The sequence below is a fragment of the Drosophila ananassae genome, chromosome XL, assembly GCF_017639315.1.
Source record: "Drosophila ananassae strain 14024-0371.13 chromosome XL, ASM1763931v2, whole genome shotgun sequence".
In the NCBI taxonomy this organism is placed as follows: domain Eukaryota; kingdom Metazoa; phylum Arthropoda; class Insecta; order Diptera; family Drosophilidae; genus Drosophila; species Drosophila ananassae.
Genome location: NC_057931.1, coordinates 8,815,867 through 8,837,740, shown reverse-complemented (window position 1 = coordinate 8,837,740; position 21,874 = coordinate 8,815,867). Strand labels below are relative to the sequence as shown.

General features: G+C 39.9%; 2 protein-coding genes and 1 non-coding gene across 4 annotated transcripts in view; 1 reads left to right on the top strand and 2 right to left on the bottom strand.

Annotated features, from left to right (window-relative positions):
- The window catches only part of LOC6504765, a 53,471-nt gene extending 44,164 nt beyond the window's left edge, over nucleotides 1-9,307 (bottom strand). For both annotated transcript variants that reach the window (XM_044717195.1, XM_032453139.2), the window contains exon 1: nucleotides 8,940-9,307. The gene's annotated coding sequence lies outside the window, so the exon portion shown is untranslated. The remainder of the gene's footprint in view (nucleotides 1-8,939) is intronic.
- Trnaq-cug lies at nucleotides 784-855 on the top strand. The gene has a single exon. It is a non-coding gene; the product is annotated as a tRNA-Gln (tRNA).
- A 934-nt stretch (nucleotides 9,308-10,241) lies between the features above and the next one.
- LOC6504761 (protein fork head) lies at nucleotides 10,242-19,937 on the bottom strand. Its single transcript, XM_014904316.3, has 5 exons — nucleotides 18,629-19,937; nucleotides 17,884-17,979; nucleotides 11,799-11,970; nucleotides 11,180-11,741; nucleotides 10,242-11,119 (listed from the first exon to the last, which is right to left on the bottom strand). Exons 1-5 carry the CDS (start codon nucleotides 19,879-19,881, stop codon nucleotides 10,857-10,859), a joined length of 2,346 nt encoding a protein of 781 aa, XP_014759802.1. The 5' UTR covers nucleotides 19,882-19,937; the 3' UTR covers nucleotides 10,242-10,856.
- Nucleotides 19,938-21,874: the final 1,937 nt, after the last annotated feature.

Genomic DNA, 21,874 nt, shown 5'->3' with positions numbered 1-21,874 from the left:
GCTAATTGATAAACGCTGCCCCAGAGGGTTCCTACCTTGCCCCACCGTTGCATTCTAATTAACATAATCTTGCCGATGCACCTGCAACTCCGATGAAAAAAATTTATAAACTCTTTTGCATATTAATCGAGTTTTTGGTTAAAGGGTCGAGGAGATGAGGAGTGGAGAGAGATCCAGAAGTAAGTGCTACCTGGTACCTGGTCTGGTGCGGCATTTCAATTGCTGTTGCGTGAAATGCAACAATTTGTGGCAGCAACAGGAGGCAGGAGGCAGCCACATCAGCCAATCAACATTCGACATCGTCGTCGTCGTCGACGTCGTCGTCTTCGGCTGTCAATTCAATTTCGAAAATCTATCATGCCACAATCATCATCATAAATGCGGATAAACTTCATAATTTTCCACTCTGCGTTTTTTTTTCGGATAATTAAGAAATTCTCGATAAATTACCCTCCAATGGAAGAGAAAAAAACTAAAAACAAGTGCAACTCACGCCATTCAGTCGGTTTGTCTTCATCTTTTCCTCTAAATTGTTTTTAAAATTGAAAGAGATGAATGGAAAAATGTAACAGCCTCATCAGTTCGATTATCTCATCTCGAAATACTTAACAAAATTGCTTTATTTTAGTTGCTTTAATGAAAATATTAATTCCACAAGTAGGGAGAGCCATTCACCGATTCTTCAGAGGTCCACTTTCAACATTTAGTGGCTTCCCTTCACCTAAGACTACATTTCCTACAAATTTCCCTTACCTTCGCATGATGGAACCCCGATGCCAAGGCGGTTCCATGGTGTAATGGTTAGCACTCAGGACTCTGAATCCTGCGATCCGAGTTCAAATCTCGGTGAAACCTTAAATTAACAATTTTTTCTATTTTATTTATCAAATTAAATTCTAGAAATATTTTCTTTTTATATTTTTCCTGCTGGAACCCCTTTCAAAATCATAGATTTCCTTCTAGGACCCCTATCGGTGGCTATATCTTTGCCAATTCTCATCCGATTCTCAAGCGGAGTACCTTAATCGATTTGTATATCGATTCCCCGTCATTCTGCATCAAAATCTGAGAACAAAATATTTTTTGGAATTTTTTCATTTTTTTCTGATGGAACCCCTTGCGGAATCCTGGATTTTCCCATAGGACCCCTATCGGGGCTGTATCTTTGCCAATTCTCATCCGATTCTCAAGCGGAGTACCTTAATCGATTTGTATGCCGATTCCCCGCCATTCTGCATCAAAATCTCAGAACAAAATATTTTTTGAAATTTTTTCATTTTTTTCTGATGGAACCCCTTGCGGAACCCTGGATTTTCCCATAGGACCCCTATCGGTGGCTATATCTTTGCCAATTCCTATCCGATTCTCAAGCGGAGTACCTTAATCGATTTGTATATCGATTTCCCGCCATTCTGCATCAAAATCTCAGAACAAAATATTTTTTGAAATTTTTTCATTTTTTTCTGATGGAACCCCTTGCGGAATCCTGGATTTCCATCTAGGACCCCTATCGGTGGCTATATCTTTGCCAATTCTCATCCGATTCTCAAGCGGAGTACCTTAATCGATTTGTATATTGATTCCCCGCCATTCTGCATCAAAATCTCAGAACAAAATATTTTTTGAAATTTTTTCATTTTTTTCTGATGGAACCCCTTGCGGAATCCTGGATTTTCCCATAGGACCCCTATCGGGGCTGTATCTTTGCCAATTCTCATCCGATTCTCAAGCGGAGTACCTTAATCGATTTGTATATCGATTTCCCGCCATTCTGCATCAAAATCTCAGAACAAAATATTTTTTGAAATTTTTTCATTTTTTTCTGATGGAACCCCTTGCGGAATCCTGGATTTCCATCTAGGACCCCTATCGGTGGCTATATCTTTGCCAATTCTCATCCGATTCTCAAGCGGAGTACCTTAATCGATTTGTATGCCGATTCCCCGCCATTCTGCATCAAAATCTCAGAACAAAATATTTTTTGAAATTTTTTCATTTTTTTCTGATGGAACCCCTTGCGGAACCCTGGATTTTCCCATAGGACCCCTATCGGTGGCTATATCTTTGCCAATTCCTATCCGATTCTCAAGCGGAGTACCTTAATCGATTTGTATATCGATTTCCCGCCATTCTGCATCAAAATCTCAGAACAAAATATTTTTTGAAATTTTTTCATTTTTTTCTGATGGAACCCCTTGCGGAATCCTGGATTTCCATCTAGGACCCCTATCGGTGGCTATATCTTTGCCAATTCTCATCCGATTCTCAAGCGGAGTACCTTAATCGATTTGTATATTGATTCCCCGCCATTCTGCATCAAAATCTCAGAACAAAATATTTTTTGAAATTTTTTCATTTTTTTCTGATGGAACCCCTTGCGGAATCCTGGATTTTCCCATAGGACCCCTATCGGGGCTGTATCTTTGCCAATTCTCATCCGATTCTCAAGCGGAGTACCTTAATCGATTTGTATGCCGATTCCCCGCCATTCTGCATCAAAATCTCAGAACAAAATATTTTTTGAAATTTTTTCATTTTTTTCTGATGGAACCCCTTGCGGAACCCTGGATTTTCCCATAGGACCCCTATCGGTGGCTATATCTTTGCCAATTCCTATCCGATTCTCAAGCGGAGTACCTTAATCGATTTGTATATCGATTTCCCGCCATTCTGCATCAAAATCTCAGAACAAAATATTTTTTGAAATTTTTTCATTTTTTTCTGATGGAACCCCTTGCGGAATCCTGGATTTCCATCTAGGACCCCTATCGGTGGCTATATCTTTGCCAATTCTCATCCGATTCTCAAGCGGAATACCTTAATCGATTTGTATGCCGATTCCCCGCCATTCTGCATCAAAATCTCAGAACAAAATATTTTTTGAAATTTTTTCATTTTTTTCTGATGGAACCCCTTGCGGAACCCTGGATTTTCCCATAGGACCCCTATCGGTGGCTATATCTCTGCCAATTCCTATCCGATTCTCAAGCGGGATACCTTAATCGATTTGTATATCGATTCCCCGCCATTCTGCATAAAAATCTCAGAACAAAATATTTTTTGAAATTTTTTCATTTTTTTCTGATGGAACCCCTTGCGGAATCCTGGATTTTCCCATAGGACCCCTATCGGGGCTGTATCTTTGCCAATTCTCATCCGATTCTCAAGCGGAGTACCTTAATCGATTTGTATGCCGATTCCCCGCCATTCTGCATCAAAATCTCAGAACAAAATATTTTTTGAAATTTTTTCATTTTTTTCTGATGGAACCCCTTGCGGAATCCTGGATTTCCATCTAGGACCCCTATCGGTGGCTATATCTTTGCCAATTCTCATCCGATTCTCAAGCGGAATACCTTAATCGATTTGTATGCCGATTCCCCGCCATTCTGCATCAAAATCTCAGAACAAAATATTTTTTGAAATTTTTTCATTTTTTTCTGATGGAACCCCTTGCGGAACCCTGGATTTTCCCATAGGACCCCTATCGGTGGCTATATCTCTGCCAATTCCTATCCGATTCTCAAGCGGGATACCTTAATCGATTTGTATATCGATTCCCCGCCATTCTGCATAAAAATCTCAGAACATAATATTTTTTGAAATTTTTTCATTTATTTTTTAATAAAGATACTCTTTTGGCCCGAAAGCTTTCTCTTTTCTGGAAAGACCACACATAAAGTATGATCTTTTTCTTGATTCTTCCTCAAGAAGCGTCTTGCATCTTCTTTGTTTGCTTTTTGGATTAATTTTGGGAAGCTTTGTTGGCAGAGATGGTCACGCACTCGAATTTTCGCGACAATTACGCAGACCTCCTCGGACTAATGGGGCTCTCTGGGCAGTCGGCCATTTGGTCGCTTATTAGCCGCATTAAGTTGGCCCTGGCTGGCTCTGGTCTCGGGTCTTGGCCAGGGCCTTAACCCATGATCGAAATTAACCCATGCTGGCGCCAGCAGCTGGCGCGGTCCATTAGTCATGATTCATGGGAAGATACACTGGAAAATGGAGTGGATTGACCTCCGAGAGTCAGGCCAGGCGGGGAAAAAACGTGACATAACGCAAATTGGAAAAAGATAATAATAAAATAAACTCTCCTTATGTTTATTTTTAATTTGTTTAATTTAATAAATAAAAGCCATGGAGCAGACTTTCTTTTCAAGTGACTGACAATCACAATAGATGAAGCAAGTACCCCAGCCACCTGCCACCTTTTCCAGTACATCCCTCAAATGATTAAGCCTCAATTGGTCTAGAAACTATGCCAAGAATGCTGAGCACCTGTTTGGCATAATTTCTGGCCCGAAACAAAAGCCACACTGGCATAAGACAGAAAATGCAACAGCAGCAGCAGCAGAAGGCAAAACAAGTTACTTTCGACCCTGAGAAATCAATGCAGTTTCTTCTCGGCTTTTGTTTTATCGACCTGAACGTTTGAACGTGTTGGTTCTTCCAGACTTGCACCAATTCCACCAGATGTTGCCCACTTTTTTATGGCCAAGAAAGAAAAAAAACTAAAATAAATAGTAAAAAGAAAAGCTAAGAAGTGGGTGCTCGATGAGCCCACGTGTCGTCTATTTAATTTGACAATTTAAAGGCCTGCATTTTGTTTTCTTACTTTTATTTTGATTTTTATTTTGAGCCTGCTCCCACTCGATTACAAAGTCTCGAAGATAACGCATCATTATCTATTGGAAAATGACGCCTACATAACGCCCTCGCACCTGAAACTCAGGCAACACTTTGAAGAAAAGAATAATAATTTTTAAAGTGAGAAATAATTATTTTCGAGATGAATAAAATATAAATAAATCCTTTTATTAATTTGTTAAATATGTTATTAATTAAATAAATGTTAAATAATTTTCTGTATAATTATTTTGTAATTTTTCTCACTGTAAACCACTCTCAACCTCAACCACATACATATCTCATATCGAATCGGAATCAATTGAATTTGAAACGAATCGAAGCTGGCACGAGCTTGAAGCTTGCCACTACTGCCAACAAATTGTGGCACATTCCTGCTGCAGGTGCAGACATTAATTTGGCATTCCCAATTTCCAATTCCCAATTGGAGCTGGTTGCACACTGAGCAGTGTTCACTGTGAAATGGCGATTGCGAAAAGGCGACAATTGGCGACCGAAGGCAGCTGCGCAGTTTAATTACAAAATAAGATGGAATGGGTTAAAAAAAAATTGTTTTTTTTTTATAGAATAGAGAATACAGTGCTAAAGGTAAGTGTGTTTTTATTATTTTTAAATTTACTCTAAAAACTACCATAAAAATTACTAGAAATAGGACTCAAGTTAAGAAACAACAAACAAAAATTTTAAGAAAATGCCACCAAGAAACTCCAAAGAAAAAGCGGCATTAGGCGGAAAATTCGAGCCACAAAGGGTAAGGGAATGGAAAATCTAAAGGGGGGGAAGCTAGAAAAAGGGGGGTACCTAGTCCCAGGGCAACCGCGAAATCGAGAACCGGGCAGTGGTGAGTGGCGAGGCACTGTCCCTCCAGTGGAATGCCTGATTGTGACTGACAGAATAATTTATAGTTTTGCGATTTGAACTGCGTTGCGACGCAGCATCTGAGAGGAGCGTTTGACTCTTTTGTGCCGACAAACGATCTTGTATCTTGTATCTTGTATCCATCAGATACAACAGTATCCGACCATCCAAGCGATGTGTCCACTCTGGCGTGAGTGAACATCCAATCAAATGGAAACGTAGCCAATCGGAACTTTGTGTGTGGCTTGAAATTCTAAAAACAAAAAACAAAAAGAGTTGAGAAAATAACCGCAGCTGTCATAACTGACAGTGGTCATCTTCCGTCATTGGAAGAGGTCTCTCATCTTCCAAGTCCATTTCCATTTCCATATCCATCCTCATCTCCATTACCATTATCCGAAATCATCATCAGGAGGATGGTATGCAAATTGGTTTGGCTAAAACGGCCCATCAGATATAGGCTTCATTAGTGGATGTGTTTGAATTGGCTTTGGCAGTGCCATTAGCAACACCTTTTCGCTGCCCATAAATCCAATAGATACTCTATCTCACAGATATCAGATGGTCACGGTCGCCAAATTGACGCTCTACCCATATAGTGGGTGTGTTATGCAAATATCTAAACATAATCACTCTCAAAAGAACTCTACAGAGATACTCAGATACAAAGATACACAGATACTGGGTGTAAACTTGTATTTTTGTGGCTTTTAGCCACGTGCTGAGCTCTGCCTTAAATTCTTGTTTTTATATTTATTTTTTGTTTGCTCTTTCCCTGTTGTTTTTTATGGAAATTAACATTTTTTAATGGGTTTCTCTTTTCAGGCCACATTAACTGTTTGGCCAAGAGACCAGCCGTGTCATGCTGCATCCGAGATTTCCCCCTCCAGACCCGAAACAAAAATGCCACAAGTTGCGTGCCACATTGCTGAAAAATTCATCGCACATCCATCGATTTTCTTTTTAATTCCAAAACTCGAAACAGTCTCTCTTAAAACTTGCGTGTCAGTCGTATTTTTTTATCAATTATTTTTGCAGAATTGGAACTGGGAAAATTATACAAAATTTTTAATAAATTAGGCCTATTATTTATCTAATTCTTTTAAATAAAAAATGACATTAAAAGTCTTGGGTCTTCTCTGGGAAATCACTTGAACTGTTGAACTGAAATGTTGCATCTTAAAATGTGCATCTCAAGTGGGCCGTTTTGCCTTGAATGTAAAACAAGTGGCAAGATGGGAATTTCACAGGATACCGAGGAAACCAGTCCCATCCCAGACTATCTCAATCATTCAATCAGCAATTTAAAATCGATTACCAGGCTGGGATCCAGAACCTGATGTCTTGTTGAAATTTGAATGCCTGAAGCGCAAAGGCCAAAAATCAAAAACCAAAAACTAAAAACCAAAAAACTAAAACACGCAATGCCAGAAAATATAATTAGAAGAAGCCACCAACCGAAAATGGGGGCTTTTGAGTTTCCCCTTAAATCCGATTCGGAATCTTACGCCCACAAGTACACACAGATACAGATACAATAATTATACTCGTAGATGGCAAGATGACAAATGGATGAATAGACGGATAGTTGGTGGAGACACAGAGCTCCAAAGCCAGACAATGGTATGGGATCGGATTGGATGGGATTGGAGGGAGCAGGTTCAATGACAGCCACCAGAGATAATCATCTCCCATCGGGCCATCGCCGGAGCTGCGATAATTCATTAAAAATTTGTCTTTCCGCTTGGTCTTGGTCTCGAGAACCCGAAGTAGGAACCAAATTAAAACTCAAACAGAATTTCAAGATCATAATGGATTTTAATGAAGATCCTCGTCTGTTTAAAATAATATTTAAAAATATTAATAGTTTCGATAGATATTATTTTTTGAAAAGCCTTCAAATTCAAAGCCTAAAAAATAAAAGAAAGTAATTTAAAATTAGAGCAACATGTCGAGCAATTTAATAATTTTTCTTCAAAGCAAATAGCGTGAGACTCAGTCTCAGAAACGAGTTGAGAGTTGAACTCTGAAAGGCAGTTGACCCAATGTTCCGGGCTATATCGGGGGATATATTAAGTAATTGTGAAATTGGAGAAATTATTATTAGAACGATGGAGAACGGAGAGTGTTCATCAAACAATTTAAATTCCATTTCCAGGCATAAACAAAGGGAACTCAAATGGAGTGCAAGACGAGCACTCCACGCTTCGCTCTAAATCAAAAATCGGACTGTGTATATAGTGTATATAGGGGGGGTATACCATATACTATATATGATCTGGAAAGGGCGCGTGCCTGGCCAGCTAAAAATGATTTTGAAATAGTCGGTTGCAAGTCGAGTGGCGGGCCAAGGGAGCGGTGGTGCAGTTCAGTGGTGCAGTGGCTCTGCCGGCCATTGTAAACAATAAACAGATCTTTGATTGCCGCTGCACATGTTCCCTTTATCCATGAATATATACATATATATCTGGCCCTCTGATCTGCAAGTTTTTCGATTCCTCTTGCTGTGGAATTGGATATCTTGAAGATACTTTACCAAGAAATGCAACGAGAGTCTAAAAAAATTATAAACTATTCTCTAAACTTTTATTCTCGAATCTGTATCTTAGATTCTTTTGTGAAATATGTCGATAGAAGTTTAGAAAAATTTCCGATGGCTTTTAATTACAGACTCCAGAGAGCCCAGTCTCCGCATAGGTGTCTATAATTTTTCCCATGGCGGTAGAGACTACGGGGCCTGCAATTAACAATCTTTTGGCGGCGACAACACTTAACGGTAAAGCATTTGGCCAAAAGCAAAAAAAGATAAAAAAAAATAAAGTAAAAAAACAGAAACGAACGCATCGATTACCTGAAAGGCAGGTGAAAATCAACGCACTCGACCAGCTACGCAAATTTTACGCAATTGGGACACCAGACACGACACCAAACCCACCCAACAAGTTTTCCCAGCTCTCTTTTTCCACCAAAAAATTAATAAATATTTTTTACAAAATTATGTATAAAATTTAAGAGAAGTAAGAGATGTTTTTTTGGCCAAAATCATGGCAGATACATCACGTATGCAGTGACTGACCCCGAAAACCGCACTTGTCTGAATGAGATCTGAACAAAAAAAAATCATTTATGGAAACTCTAAAAAGAACAAGTCCGAAAACAGAATGAAAACCCATTAAAGAATGAACTTAGTGGTGTAAAGTAGCCTTCGGAATCTGAAATCTGTCATGTATCTTACAGATACTCGATCCAAAAGATGCAAAAGACCCACAACACCCCAAACACAGATACAATGATTGATGGATTGATGGATTGATGGACTGCCTAATCAGATTAATCGGTTTGGAGGCGATGTCGTAACCCCCTTATCATATCATAGCATAACCAATCCATCAGATACAGATATTGTATATTGTATCTGTGAGATATTCACTTACCTGACGGCCAATGCCGAGATGCAACAACTGTGGTTTCATATTGACCGGAAGTTTTTGGTGGGTTTTTTTTTTTGTATTTTTCGGCCACAACAATACAGGATATGGAAACTATATCTTACATGGTATATCGGGTATTCTGCTCACTCTCTCACCAGAGGGCGACACCAGCGAGAGAGAGGTCTTCCACCTTGAGCCTAAGGTGGCGGCTACTTTTCACACGCTTTCACTTCAACCGAAAAAAAAAAAACCAACAAACACACACAAAAAACAGAAACAAACTCCTCGCAGCCGCTGTTTTTATTTTTGTTTGATTTCATATATATCTAATATAATTTATTTATTTGTTGTTTTATCCATGGAGGCAATCCAAAGACAGAAGCAAAGGCAACAAGTGCAAACAACGCAAAGACACACACGCGATCGCCGACAAAAACACAAAAGCAAATGCAAATGCAAATACAAACACAAAGCGCAAAAGCAAAAGCAATGGCAGAAACAAAAGCAAACAAAGTCAATCGCCGTGCCACAATCCGATACACGTCCGAACGCCAAGACCTTTCGAAACGATCTGAAGACCGACATCGAAAAGAGAAGAAAGCCCCCAAAGAAGTATATACACTTGGAAAAAAAAAATTAAAATTATAAATTAGAAGAAGCAAGAAGTTAAATAAATGAAATAAATATGTATTATTTTAGTTATTCTTTAATAAAATTCAATCAAGTAAAAATAATAATATTTATCCATTAATAAAATATAAAACTGAACACTTCTTTTCTGAGTGTAAGAAAGAGAGAAAGACTGAGCTATGTTTGCTATCTACTTACTTTACACGTTTTCTACAGATACTTTACAAGAGTCAAGTAAAGTACTTTACATTTTTACATCTCTTTTTTTATATTTCTCAAATCGAAAAAAGTAACAAAATATCAAAAATCACATAAAAAATAAGAGTTAAAAATGATTTATTAAAAATCAATAATAATAAATAAAAAATAAATAAATAAAAAAAAATTATGTTTATAGTTTGTCTTCTACATGACCGCTAGAGGGCGTTAGAGCCTTGTATCTTTTTCGGAAGAATTCTACAAGCGCCACTGTGTATATCTTCTATTTTTAGACCAAAATTATAATTCCCAACTGCTTATTCCTCACATGAATCTACAAATATAATATTTTTTTATCTTTAAGATACACATTGACGGGAACTGCAGAAACTTGTACCAACAAGTGGCTGTTGCTTCCTTTTGCTATTTTTTTCGTTAAAAATTTATTTAAAATACTATTATTTTTTTAATAAAAAAAGTTTTATTTTTTTGCCATAATGAATAAAACCATTTTAGGTGCCATATTTAGGTTCTACGGACATGGGTAGTGTCTCTAGTCCTAGTTATAGAAGGAGATCGTATTTTGGGATTTGTTTCTTTTCTTTTCTTTTCTCTTGTTTTTTTTTGGATATTCGACTACTGGTATAAACACTTAACTAAACTAAATGTCAAGTAGTTGGAAATTAATCCATATATTATATATGTAGTATGTATAAACGTATATGTATAGGGGTAGATACTTATGGCTAAGAAGCTACTTAATCGCTACATATTCAACTAAAGTACACACGAAAAAAAAAATAGATATATTAGGGCACATACGAATATAGGACTTGCATTGGACTTGCACTCAAGACTAGACTATACATAGGAGGGGAGGGACTTTTGGAGAGATTCTTTTCAATGATGATGATGGGATAATGGATTATGGAGGGCGGATGATGGGTAGGTGGTTACTGGTTAGTAAGTGTGACTAGTATTCGTTTAGAGTTGGCTTAAAAGTATAATATCCGGCTACAGTTACGATTGTTATCCAATTCAATTGCTTGGCTGGGCGGGAGCTGGAGCTGAAGCTGCCTGCTGTTTTCGCGGTCAAGCGACAATATCACTACCGGGATTATAACCAAAGTAGTTCAGATTGAATTCGTCACTGAAGAGTACCTCCTCCTCGGACGGCTCCACCTGATGCGACATCTGTATGCCCAGCTCCATGGGATCTATTTCGGTGATGTAGTATTGGGAGTTGCTCATATTGCCACTGCCACTGCCACTGCCGGCCAGGTTATGGCCATGAAGTTGCCTCAGACCGCTCTCCGTGACCACCACATCCTTGTGTATGGGATTCAGGAAGTCCTCTAAAGAATGGGAGAAGAAATATTGAGATCTGAAAGCCATTGGATGATTTTTAAACCCACCATTATCTAAGAGTACGTCGTGGTAAGTACTGATGATGGAGTTGACCGACTGGACCTCCACTTCTCGATGGATTCCGTTCAGGATCTGGCCGGCAGTCTTCCGGAGCTCATCGTCGCTCAGCAGATCGTTGAAGGGCAACAGTCTCTGGTGGTGATTGTTCTGATGATTGTGATGCGAGTGCGATTGGGAGTGAGACTGATTGTGAGTGGAATGATTGTGATTGTGATTGTGATGGACATGATTGGAGTGTGAATGATTCGGAGGCTGAGACTCGACAGGAGCATTGTTGGGTGTCTGGTGTTGCAGCATCTCCTGGGTTAGAGTGGCAGCTGCCACAGCCGCTTCATCGTAGAGGCAACTATTCGATTGTGTTGCATGTTGCTGCTGCGGCGAGTGGCAATTCTGTTGCTGTTGTTGCTGCTGCTGTTGCTGTTGCTGATGTTGCTGCTGTTGCTGTTGCTGATGTTGCTGCTGCTGCTGCTGGAGCTGTTGCTGATGATGTTGTATACGCTCTCGGTTGATTGATTCCATTTTAAAGAACAAATCCAGACGTTGCTTTTTCTAAAAGGTAAGTATTTTGTTTATATATGAGTTTTAAGGGTTTTTTGAATCACTTACATGCTCCCAGGCCAGAACATTTTCGGCTGAATCCCCGCTAGAAATGGCCCACAGGTGGCCTGCTCCTTGGGGCGCCTTGACTCCTTTTCGAAAATGCGGATTTATGGACAAGTTGTGTCTCACGGAGTTCTTCCAGCGATCGTCATTGGATTTGTAATAGGGGAAGCGGTCACTGGAATTAGAAGAGAATAGGATTTTAATAATAATTGTAACTATTAGTTACTAGTTACTAGTTATTAGTTACTAGTTACTAGTTATTCGTTACTAGTTATTAGTTACAAGCTTGAAGTTAAAATCTTAACGGGAAATCGTTACAAGTTACTTTTTCAAGAGCTACTAGTTACTCGTTACTCTTTACTATTTATTAGTTACTAGTTTATAGATCAAAGGACAATGCTTACTAGTTACTATGCACTAGTTACTAATTACTAGTGCTATTCTGACCAATCCCTGCCCTCCCAGTGACCAGTTAGCCACTTTCCACACTGACCAATAGCCATTTGAGGCTCCAGCCCCTTCGGGCCAGCCAATCCAAGCTCGAAAGGGGGTTAAAAAAACAGTAGACGGACACACGGACAGACGGACAACGGACAATAGAACGGAAACGAGGCAATTTCCACGGAACACGTCATCAGAACAGAACAGCACTGCGCCACAACTCACACAAATGCACTCGAAATGGAAATGGAAAATGGGGAAAATGGAAAATGGGGAAATGGATGTGGATGTGAATGTGGATGTAGAATACGGACATGGACACTGACAGGGACATGGACATGGACAGGGACACGGACAGCGCCACTGGCACAAATTATGCGTCGTTTTGTATATATACATATCTACATACATTTTTCTTTTTTTTTTTTCTCTTTCCACATAGACGAGTCACGAACAGGCGATTTTCGGAAGGTGGGTGGTAGGTGGAAAAAATGGAGTATACCTGGCAGAGGCCCCCCCTTTTCCCCCATCCCACACACCGTCTGTGGCAGGTGCCCCCTTGCCAGATGTAAAGAGGAAACAGCGAGGACCGGAAAGGACATCGCGTGCCAGGATTTTGGAGAGGTGGTAAGGGATTTTCTTTTTTTTTTTTTGGGTGGTTGGTGGACTGACTGACTGGGCGGCCTAGTGGAGGAGTGGAGGAGGTGGTGGGGCAAGAAAATGGAAAGTATTTCAAATTACGTTTTGGAGCAGAAACGAAGAAAGGTAGGTGGGCGACACGCGCCGCACAAAAAGGTGGAAGAAACAACCCCCGGGGTCAGGCTATGGGCTACGGGCTATGTCATTGGTTAACTGCCACTTCCACTACCGAAGAAAAAAAAATAAATATATATATATATATATATATCCCTTACCCTAGCTCTGGCTACAATCCACGCCCACGATAGTGAGGGGGGGTATGGCTCAAAAGCAATCCAAAAAAATTTCAGCACGCGAACTAAAATTGGTGGGGGAGTCCATCCATTCATTTGATTTTTCCCCAATTTTCCTTAGTTTTTTTTTTCGTAGTTTTTTTTTTGGGGGAGGGGGGAGGGAACCAGAGACTCATAAATGGAGTGAAATGAAATATGGAAATCTGGAAATCCATGGCAGAAGGAAATGGAGTCCTTAATGACCCCTCGGCAAATGTCCTGATAACTGCCGGGTGACTCCAACATGTATGTATCTTACAGATACAAATGGGATATGTATGAGTATAGATATTCGTGGAATTTGGCACGCAGGCACCCGTCATGACGCATCAACCGGTGGAGTCGAATGATGTGGCACTTGAAATTGCCTGGCAGGACGAAAAGGATACTCAGGAGGTGGGGTATATAGTTGGGCAATAGCTTGGTAATAACCAGGAATCATATTGAATTTGGAAGTTCTACTCCCTTGGCCTAAGACTTGGGTGGAGGCTTGACTTTTCTAGTTGGTTTGGAAGTTAAAAGTTTATTGGAAAAATAAATAAATATCTCTTTTTTATAAAAAATATTTTAAACTCTAGAGACATGTTATCCCCTAAAACTTAATCAGGTACACCTTAAATCCTTACTTCCTGACTTGCAAATCTGAAAATATGAAGTCATTAATGGCGATGGCTTAGTTCGGATGGGATAGTTTATGGTTGGAATGCATGACTGTCCTGGCTTAATCACGTCCTCCCCCGATCGATATAGAACACATATATACACTCTCCGCCATTTACTTGGGACATATATATATATATATATATATATTAATATATGTGGGTATGCCGGGTAAGGAGTGTGTATATCATGTCTTGTCTGTCGCACTTGTCGAATTGTCAACGTGCCTTCAGGTGAGCTTCAAGTAGTCTTCCTTCCACTCTCTCCCACTCGAAGGATAGTAGTTTTTTTTTTTATTTTTTATGGAGGATATATGGGGGTTGTGGGTGGTCTAGAGGTCTAGGGGACTGGGGGTCTGGGAGAGACCTGAGTGGTTTCGTTAAGTTAAAGCAAAAATCAAATACCCACTATCAGCCTCGTCATCGTTGTCAATGAAATTTCAGTTTCTTTTTATTTGATTTTTTTTTATATGAAATTGTCGAAATACACGGCATGCCAGGGCATACATCCCCCAATTTATAAAGATATAGATGCATATATATATATATTAGATTTTTTTTAAATATTAACAAATGGTCAGGAAACATGCAATAAGGAAATTTTTAATAGTTACTTCGTAGGAATCAAGATTATTTTAAAAGAAAATGTTTTGAAAGAAAAAATACATAAATTATTTTAATTTAAATAAATAGTTTCATAAGGTTTCTTGTTTATTTTGTAAATTATTTTATTCCTAAACTCTTTATTTTTCAATTTTTATGAATTATACTTTGCTATAACTCTTTTTCTTTCTTTTCAAAAATGATTAAAAATATTTTAAAGCCAATAAATTAAAACCTAAACTATAATTTTAAAGTGTAAACTTTGAGTCTTATTTGCTTTTGATTTAGTTGCGAAAAACGAGGCTAAAGCTGAAGGATGGTGGGACCTTCCGCGGCTGTCCATTCCTGGGGTGGATGGAGGTGATATGTAATTGACTATCCAGTTGCTGCCAGGACCCGCCTACCGCCCTACCTTCCTACCTTCCTACCGCCCTTTAGACAGCACTGGTCGCTCGGACTCGGAAAGCCGGAGAGTTGGAAAGTGCCGGAGAGATGGAGAGAACCGGAGAACTGAAGAACCCAGAGGCCCAAATGGGCCGAACCGTATCGGGAAGTGCCTGGCACGCAAGCCGCTTCATTTTCATTTTTTTTTCCTATTTTTTTTTTTTTTTTGACATGGCAGCAAGGACCCCGGACCACCAGACTGGGCAACTACTTCTACGGATCCAACTATGACTCTCCATATATATATATATATATTATTGCAGTGCGCTAGTCAGTTCATAAATTGTTGCGGCTCGTTGGGTCGTCCACGTAGGACCTCCTCCACGTCCTGCCCCTGGGTAGACCCTCCTGGCCTCTGCCCTCCATCTAGCCAATAAAAGAAATTGCCTGGATTTATGGCCAGAACCAAAAAAAAGAAAAAAAAAACAGAAAGCCAAAAAATAAAAACCCAAAAAAGTTGCCTCATTTCGGTTGGGAAAAATGAAAAACTTTTTAATGGCAATTGGTTTTTCTTTTTTTTTTTAGGGGCGTAACTTCCAACTGGCCACGCCCACTGAAGGCAAGATCTTAGATCATAGTTTTGGCAAGGTTTTTTGTATTTTTTTTATGTAAAATTATAACAATATTTGAAATAAATTATTCATGAACTTTTAAGACCCATTTTCAAGGGACTCTCACCCACTATCTACTATCAAAAATCATCTATAAATTGTGGCTGTCGAGCAGACATAAAAAAAGGACCTCTGATCCTGCCACATGTCCTGACCGATCAACCATGATCCGCAACCCATAAACACTCAATATGCCAGAGTGTGGAAAGTGACCGGAAGAGGACCCACCCCTCGATTAACCCACTTAACCCCTTAAAACCTCTTCGTATAATTATTCCTTTTTTTTTTTCTATAAATTTATATGTATCCTTTTTCTGTGGCAAGGGCATGAGGCAGAGGCATGTCAAACACCTGATCCCTGGCTAGGCAATGATGCATGTAAAAGGTGTAGAAAAGCCGGAAGGAGTGGGGGTCCTATTCTGTGTCCTTTTCGTATAATATCCAACTAACCCCCGTTGTCCTGTTTTCCTACGGCCCGCAATTAATAATTATTGTGAGCAGTGTGGAAATTTCATGGGCAATTGCCAGGACTCCCAGAACGAAGGTAAAACGATTAAGGATATGGAGTGGGAGGACCTCAGTCCTGTCCTAGCCCGGGGGAGGGTGCCTGTGGCAGGTCCTGTGTCGCGTGGGCGAACCATTGCAGGACATTCTATGGAAACTGCGCAGGCGTCAATTTCGCCTTGACTGCACGAGGACATGGCCCTGAAGTGGTAGTGTGGGGGGAGTGGCACGCCTACCCCCCCCCCCCGCCCCCTTTGAAAAACCTTTCCCCGCAAAGCAAATTTGTGAATGGTTAATGAAAAGTTCCCCCTCGGAACTTGGAACTAGGAACTCGGAACTCCGAGGCGGAGAAACTTTCCCCAAGGCTTGAGAAATTTTTGGCTCGGACTGTTGGCTCATTACACGACAAGAAAAATAAGGGGGGGATGTGATGGGCAAATGTCATAAATTATTTACCGTTATTTTGCCAAAAAAAAAAAAAAACAAAAACAAAACTAATGGGAAGTTGGGTGGCGGTGGTGGGTTTATATGTAAATTTATATAGGATATTTACACGCAACATTTTGGGCTGCGGCTTCAAATATTTACACTGATTCCGCTTAGGGGGGGGCTACAGCTACAGAACAGGTGCTCTCCAGGGGAGGGGGTAGATAGACCCATAAGAAATGTCAAATTAATGAACCTTGAAAAATGTGTTAAAAGTTTTCCGTTTATGATACTTTTCGAATTGATATTTTCCAACTTAACCTATTCGGAAAAGCCCGAGGCTTCAGGGGGTGGTTCGTCTATAAGAAAGTCTATAATGGTCTATAATAGTAGCTAATTATGATAAACAATAAACAAAAAAATAAAGCATGACAAAGGGGTATATAAGAAAGATATATTTTATAATATTTCAGGGAGAGAAAAAAAAGAAAAATCATAGAAACTATTTGAAATACTGTTTTGAAATTTGAATTTTTTTAAGTTAGCTTTTGTGTATAAAAAATATATATGTATATACTTTTAAGGATTTATTTTAGTTTTTTTATTAGTAATTCTGTTTATTTTTTAAATGAAATATTTCTAGCCTTTCAGAAACTAAAGTAAAGGAACTATAAGAGAAGAATTTCAAAGATATCCTAGATATAGATTGTAAACCTCTTAAAAACACAATTTAAAAAAATGTTTAGAGAACAGAAATATTGTTTATTGTAATATTAACCATAAACTATAAATATTTTATGCTAAATATTTAGTTTTTTAACAGTCTGTAAGATAAAAAACCCTAAAAATAAACCGAACTACACAACCTATTTTCTAATAGAAGAACAAGTATGACATACCCCTTTTTCTTAAATTTATTTCCCACTGATACCCCCCCTTATTCTAAAATATTTCCAACACCATCTATAGCCCCGATAACGAAAATATTGTCAACAACTTGTTGAGGGAAAAAACGCAAATAGTTTGCAACGTAAATAGTTTGGAAAACACACACAAAAAAAAGGGCAGTCAAGAAAATGCAATTTTCCAAGCCATAAATCCTACGAGCTGCTAACTTTTTGGCACTTTCCTTGATGTTGTTGGTTGGTTGTTGCATTTGTTTGGCTAACAACCAACAACCAACAACAATAACAACACCTCTACACCTCGAGCAACACCTCCAGTTGCGAATTCAAATGGCCAATCCGGGAAATGCTTGAGATTTGTTTAATTACATCCGGTTGGGAAAAAAAGTTACAAAAACATAACTCTTTTGGAGGAAAATCCTTCCTCCGCCCCCAATACAAAATGGCGTCCATCAAGGGTGGGTGGAGAGTGGAAAGTGGAGAGTGGAGAGTGGGTGGGTGGTTGCTTACGAGCAAGTACTTACGATATCCACTGGTATATACCCGACACAGTCAGCTCACCCTTGTCCTCGAGGGCGTATTCTATGAGCTCCGTGTAGGTGAACGGTGGTTTCTTTGGCCTGCTTGTTTTGCGGTGGTGGTTTGTTTCCCAGTTCCCAGTCGCAGGTGGGTGGGTGGTTTTCAGGTGGTTTTCCAGGTGGGTGGTGGTCCGTCGGGTGGTTGTTTCATTCGGTTTTGGTTTCAGTTGGGTTCGTAGAACGGCATCGATTGGTGGAACGGCGAAGCCAAATCGAAAATGCAAATGGAGAAACGCACAAAGCAGCAATGTTAGTTGAGAAAATATATTAAAATTTAAATTAAAATATATATCATACATTAAATTTATTTTTAAATTATTAAAATGGGTTCTAGAGCTAAAAATAAACAAGGGTTTGGAAGGTTTTGAAGAAATAATTTGATGTTTTAAATGGATTTTGAAAAGTTGAAACATATTTAACTTTTCCCATATTTTAATATTCTTAATCTTTTTAAAAACACTTGAAATATATTAAATTTTATTCTTAAAACTTTTTAAAATCTTTATAGCCCTTTCTAGCTTAAAAACTCTTTCAAAAAGTGAAATACTTTCAAAACAAAGTCTTCAAAACTTTTCAGAAAACAATTTCCAAAAGAACGCCAAAGAAATATTTAAAAAAATCAAAAAACAACTACTTTTAGCTTTAAAATTTATATTAAAAATTTTTTTTAAGATTAAGAACTAGTACTTACGCCTTGGAGGTGGTATCCTCAACCACAACGTGCTCGGCCACGATCATGTCATTGCCGTCCAGTTCGGAGGTGACCTCCATAACGAGTTCCTCGAACTTGCGTCCGGTTTTGTTGGAATTAGGTCCTCCGGCAGGACCTCCCGCCGCTCCTGTCCCACCCACCACGCCTACTCCTCCTCCCCCGCCACTACTGACACCACCTGCTCCCCCCGGCATTCCTGCACTGGCACAGCTCTTCGGGGATCTGGCTCTCTGATCGGAAATCAGGGAATGATTCGAGTTTGTGGCGGAGGCGGAAATGGCAGATGCGGATGTGGATCCTGCCAGGGAGGCTGCGGCTGTGGGCGTGGGCGAGGCGGAGTTGCAGGGGGAGTGGCCCAAGGCCGTCGATGATCCGGGGGGCGGGGCACTGCCCTCGGGCAGAACCACGGCCTGGCCATTTCCGTTTCCGGCCTGATTGTGGGGCGAGAGATGCGGAAATTCGTCGAACTTGAAGTTGAGCAGCCAGGAGAGGTTCTTGTCCTCGAAATCGGTTTCAGTGGCCTCCTGGACCCCGTTCGAACCTGACCCAGAGCCCGAGGAAGTGCGTCTTCCGGTGGTCACTATCCGTTGCTTCTGTGGGAAGAGGAAACTGGGACTTCCGGTTGGGACGGGATTCTGTTGTTGCTGCTGGTGATGCTGTTGTTGTGGCGGAGGAGGTGGTATGGTGGCACTCAACTGACCCAGCTCGGCCTGCAGCCCAGAGTTATAGCGATGATCCAGCTCCAGCAGCTCCCCAGCCTGCCAGCCGCCATTGTCCTCCAAAGGACCTCCTCCTCCACCGCCACCAGCAGCGCCGGCACCCCCGGAGGAGGACGACGGACAGTGCGTGGAATAGTGGGCCGTGGGTGCCGGTGTGGGCACCAACAGTGTGGTATCATAGGCGAACAGATCGTTGATGAAACTGGACCCAGTCGCCGGAGCAGCAGGATCAGCAATAACCGAATCCTTAACAGCCGCCGGCTGATCCATTTGCAGATGGAACTGCAAGTCCCCCGCATCATAAGCATCCAAATGGCGTTTCTTCCACGGATTGGACGACTCCAGGGACTCGAAGTCCTGGCCCAGACTCAGCTCCTGTTCGACGTACTTCCGTTTGAGGAAGTTGTAGCCATTGGTGGTGTTATTATTAGTGGTATTATTGTTATTATTATTATTGTTGTTGGGAGGACTTCCCGCCGCCGATCCACCAACGGGTGGCATATTAACAATCATGGTTCCAGCGACTCTATAACCTCTCACTTTCACACAAAATATTTATTTTATTTTTAAGAAATATCTATGTATTTTTTAAGGCACTTCACGGAAAAAAAAAATATAGTTTTGAAATTGATAAAGTTTTTGTTTTTAAATCGAAACTCAACCTTCTCGCGAGGCAACTGGACACGGAATGCCAATATGTTTTTGGGAAGGAACTCAATTGGAAGTTTCGACAAATAAAATGGTAAGTACTTCGTTAACATCGGGGTACTTCGGGTCTCAGGGCTATGGGCTCTGGTCTCTGGTCTCTGGGCTCAGGGCTCTGGTCTCGGCGTTCTATCTCCGCCCTCCCTGCTGGGGAACCAGCTGAGCTCTTTCAGGTGCCCTGCGCCTGCGCCCTGGCCATCCCTCTACTCCCTCCCCGACTCCGTCACTTCCATTCTATATTCTATATTCTTTTCGATTCGATTCGATTCCATTTCCATGTGCATTCAAGCACATAGAGCCGCGGAATCAGCAGAGAGCCGCGGAATATATCCGCCAAAGGCCTCCCCCACTCTCCAGCTCTTAGCCCACTTTATTAACTTTAAGAGTGATGACAAAAGTGAGAGGTTTTTAAATTAATCTTAAAAATATATAGGCTTAAAAAAAATATAATATCTTATAGAAAGATTTCTTTGAAATATTATGTTTACAAAAATAATATTCGATTTTTATAAATTTAAATAAAATATTAGAGAGTTCTTTGATTTAAAAACTAAGATTGTCAAAAGAGCTTGAAAAACTTATTGCAAAGAATTTGGGATATTTTAATAGAATAGATTTATAATACCTGATATATAATATTATATATTTTATATATATTATATATAATAATAAAATATCTACTAACTCCTTCTCCAAGCTATTTCTATTCCATTTAAACTCAATTTAATTCTATTCTAAAAACAAACTATTTATACCAGATAGTTTCCTCTAGTTTTTAGACAAGTTACTCTTAATATTGTAAAAACAATATTAGTAAAAATAAATAAACAATAAAATATAAAAAAAAAATATATAATTTAACTAAAGTTAAGAAACTCCTTACATCTTAACCTACCATCTTAAAACTATCATTTATTCCTTAAAATTTTCACATTTTTCTTAAAATAATAAAAAATATAGGTACAAAATACAACAAACTATATAGTACCCAACAGTACGCCCCCATCACTGTTGAAGGTACACAGGTACTAGGTACTACCAGGTCATGTGCTGGTGGTTCCACTTGGTCGCTCCTTTTGGCCATATAATCGAACATGTGCGCCGCCGGTCGGCCTGTCCGTTAGCCAATTTTGCGCTGACAGGGTTCAGGGGTTCACGGGGTTCTCTCCTCGATGCTCGGTGCTCGGTGCAGGGGGTTCAGGGTTCAAGTAATTTGTATGCTAGGCTATCCAGTACTTTAGGGCAATCATTCAAGCGTCTAATCGACAATGCTTTTTGGGCACCCTTCGGCACCCGACGACGCCCTTGTGCCGTCCAAAAAAAAATGCCAACCCCACCTACTACTCCTCCGTCTCTTTTGGGATTCCACCTCACCGTTCCGCACAGGTGTTATTACCTGGAGGACATCTGTATTCTCTTCTGACAAATATTAATAGTTTATAATTATTAAGATTTAATTAGGCAAGAGCTTCGTACGTATTATAGTTCTAATAAATAGGAACTGTGAGTAATCCCATTGATAATCTCGCTTCTCTGAAAACTAACACGGTTTTAAATGTTTTTTAGACATATATTATTTAATTTATTATGTACTCCCCATTAAGCTCTTGAAGAAATCGGAAATGCCAGTCCAGAGAGAGGAGCTCCAACCTGTTTTCGTAGCTTTTGTTTGCTTCAGATTCGCTCGAGATTACTCGAAAAAAGAATGAATCGAACGATGTGCCGAGGGAGTTCCCCCATACCCCATCCCATTGAAGCGGATCGTAAGCTCGAAATGAAACTTTTGCTGATAAATCCGAGT

Excerpts from the sequence above, each read along its gene's own strand:
- LOC6504761 (XM_014904316.3), bottom strand. The coding sequence starts at position 19,881 with ATGATTGTTAATATGCCACCCGTTGGTGGATCGGCGGCGGGAAGTCCT. Across the intron at positions 17,980-18,628 it reads GAGGATACCACCTCCAAGGC|GCCAAAGAAACCACCGTTCA; the intron begins GTAAGTACTAGT and ends CAAAACAAGCAG. Across the intron at positions 11,742-11,798 it reads ATGTTCTGGCCTGGGAGCAT|AAAAAGCAACGTCTGGATTT; the intron begins GTAAGTGATTCA and ends CTTACCTTTTAG.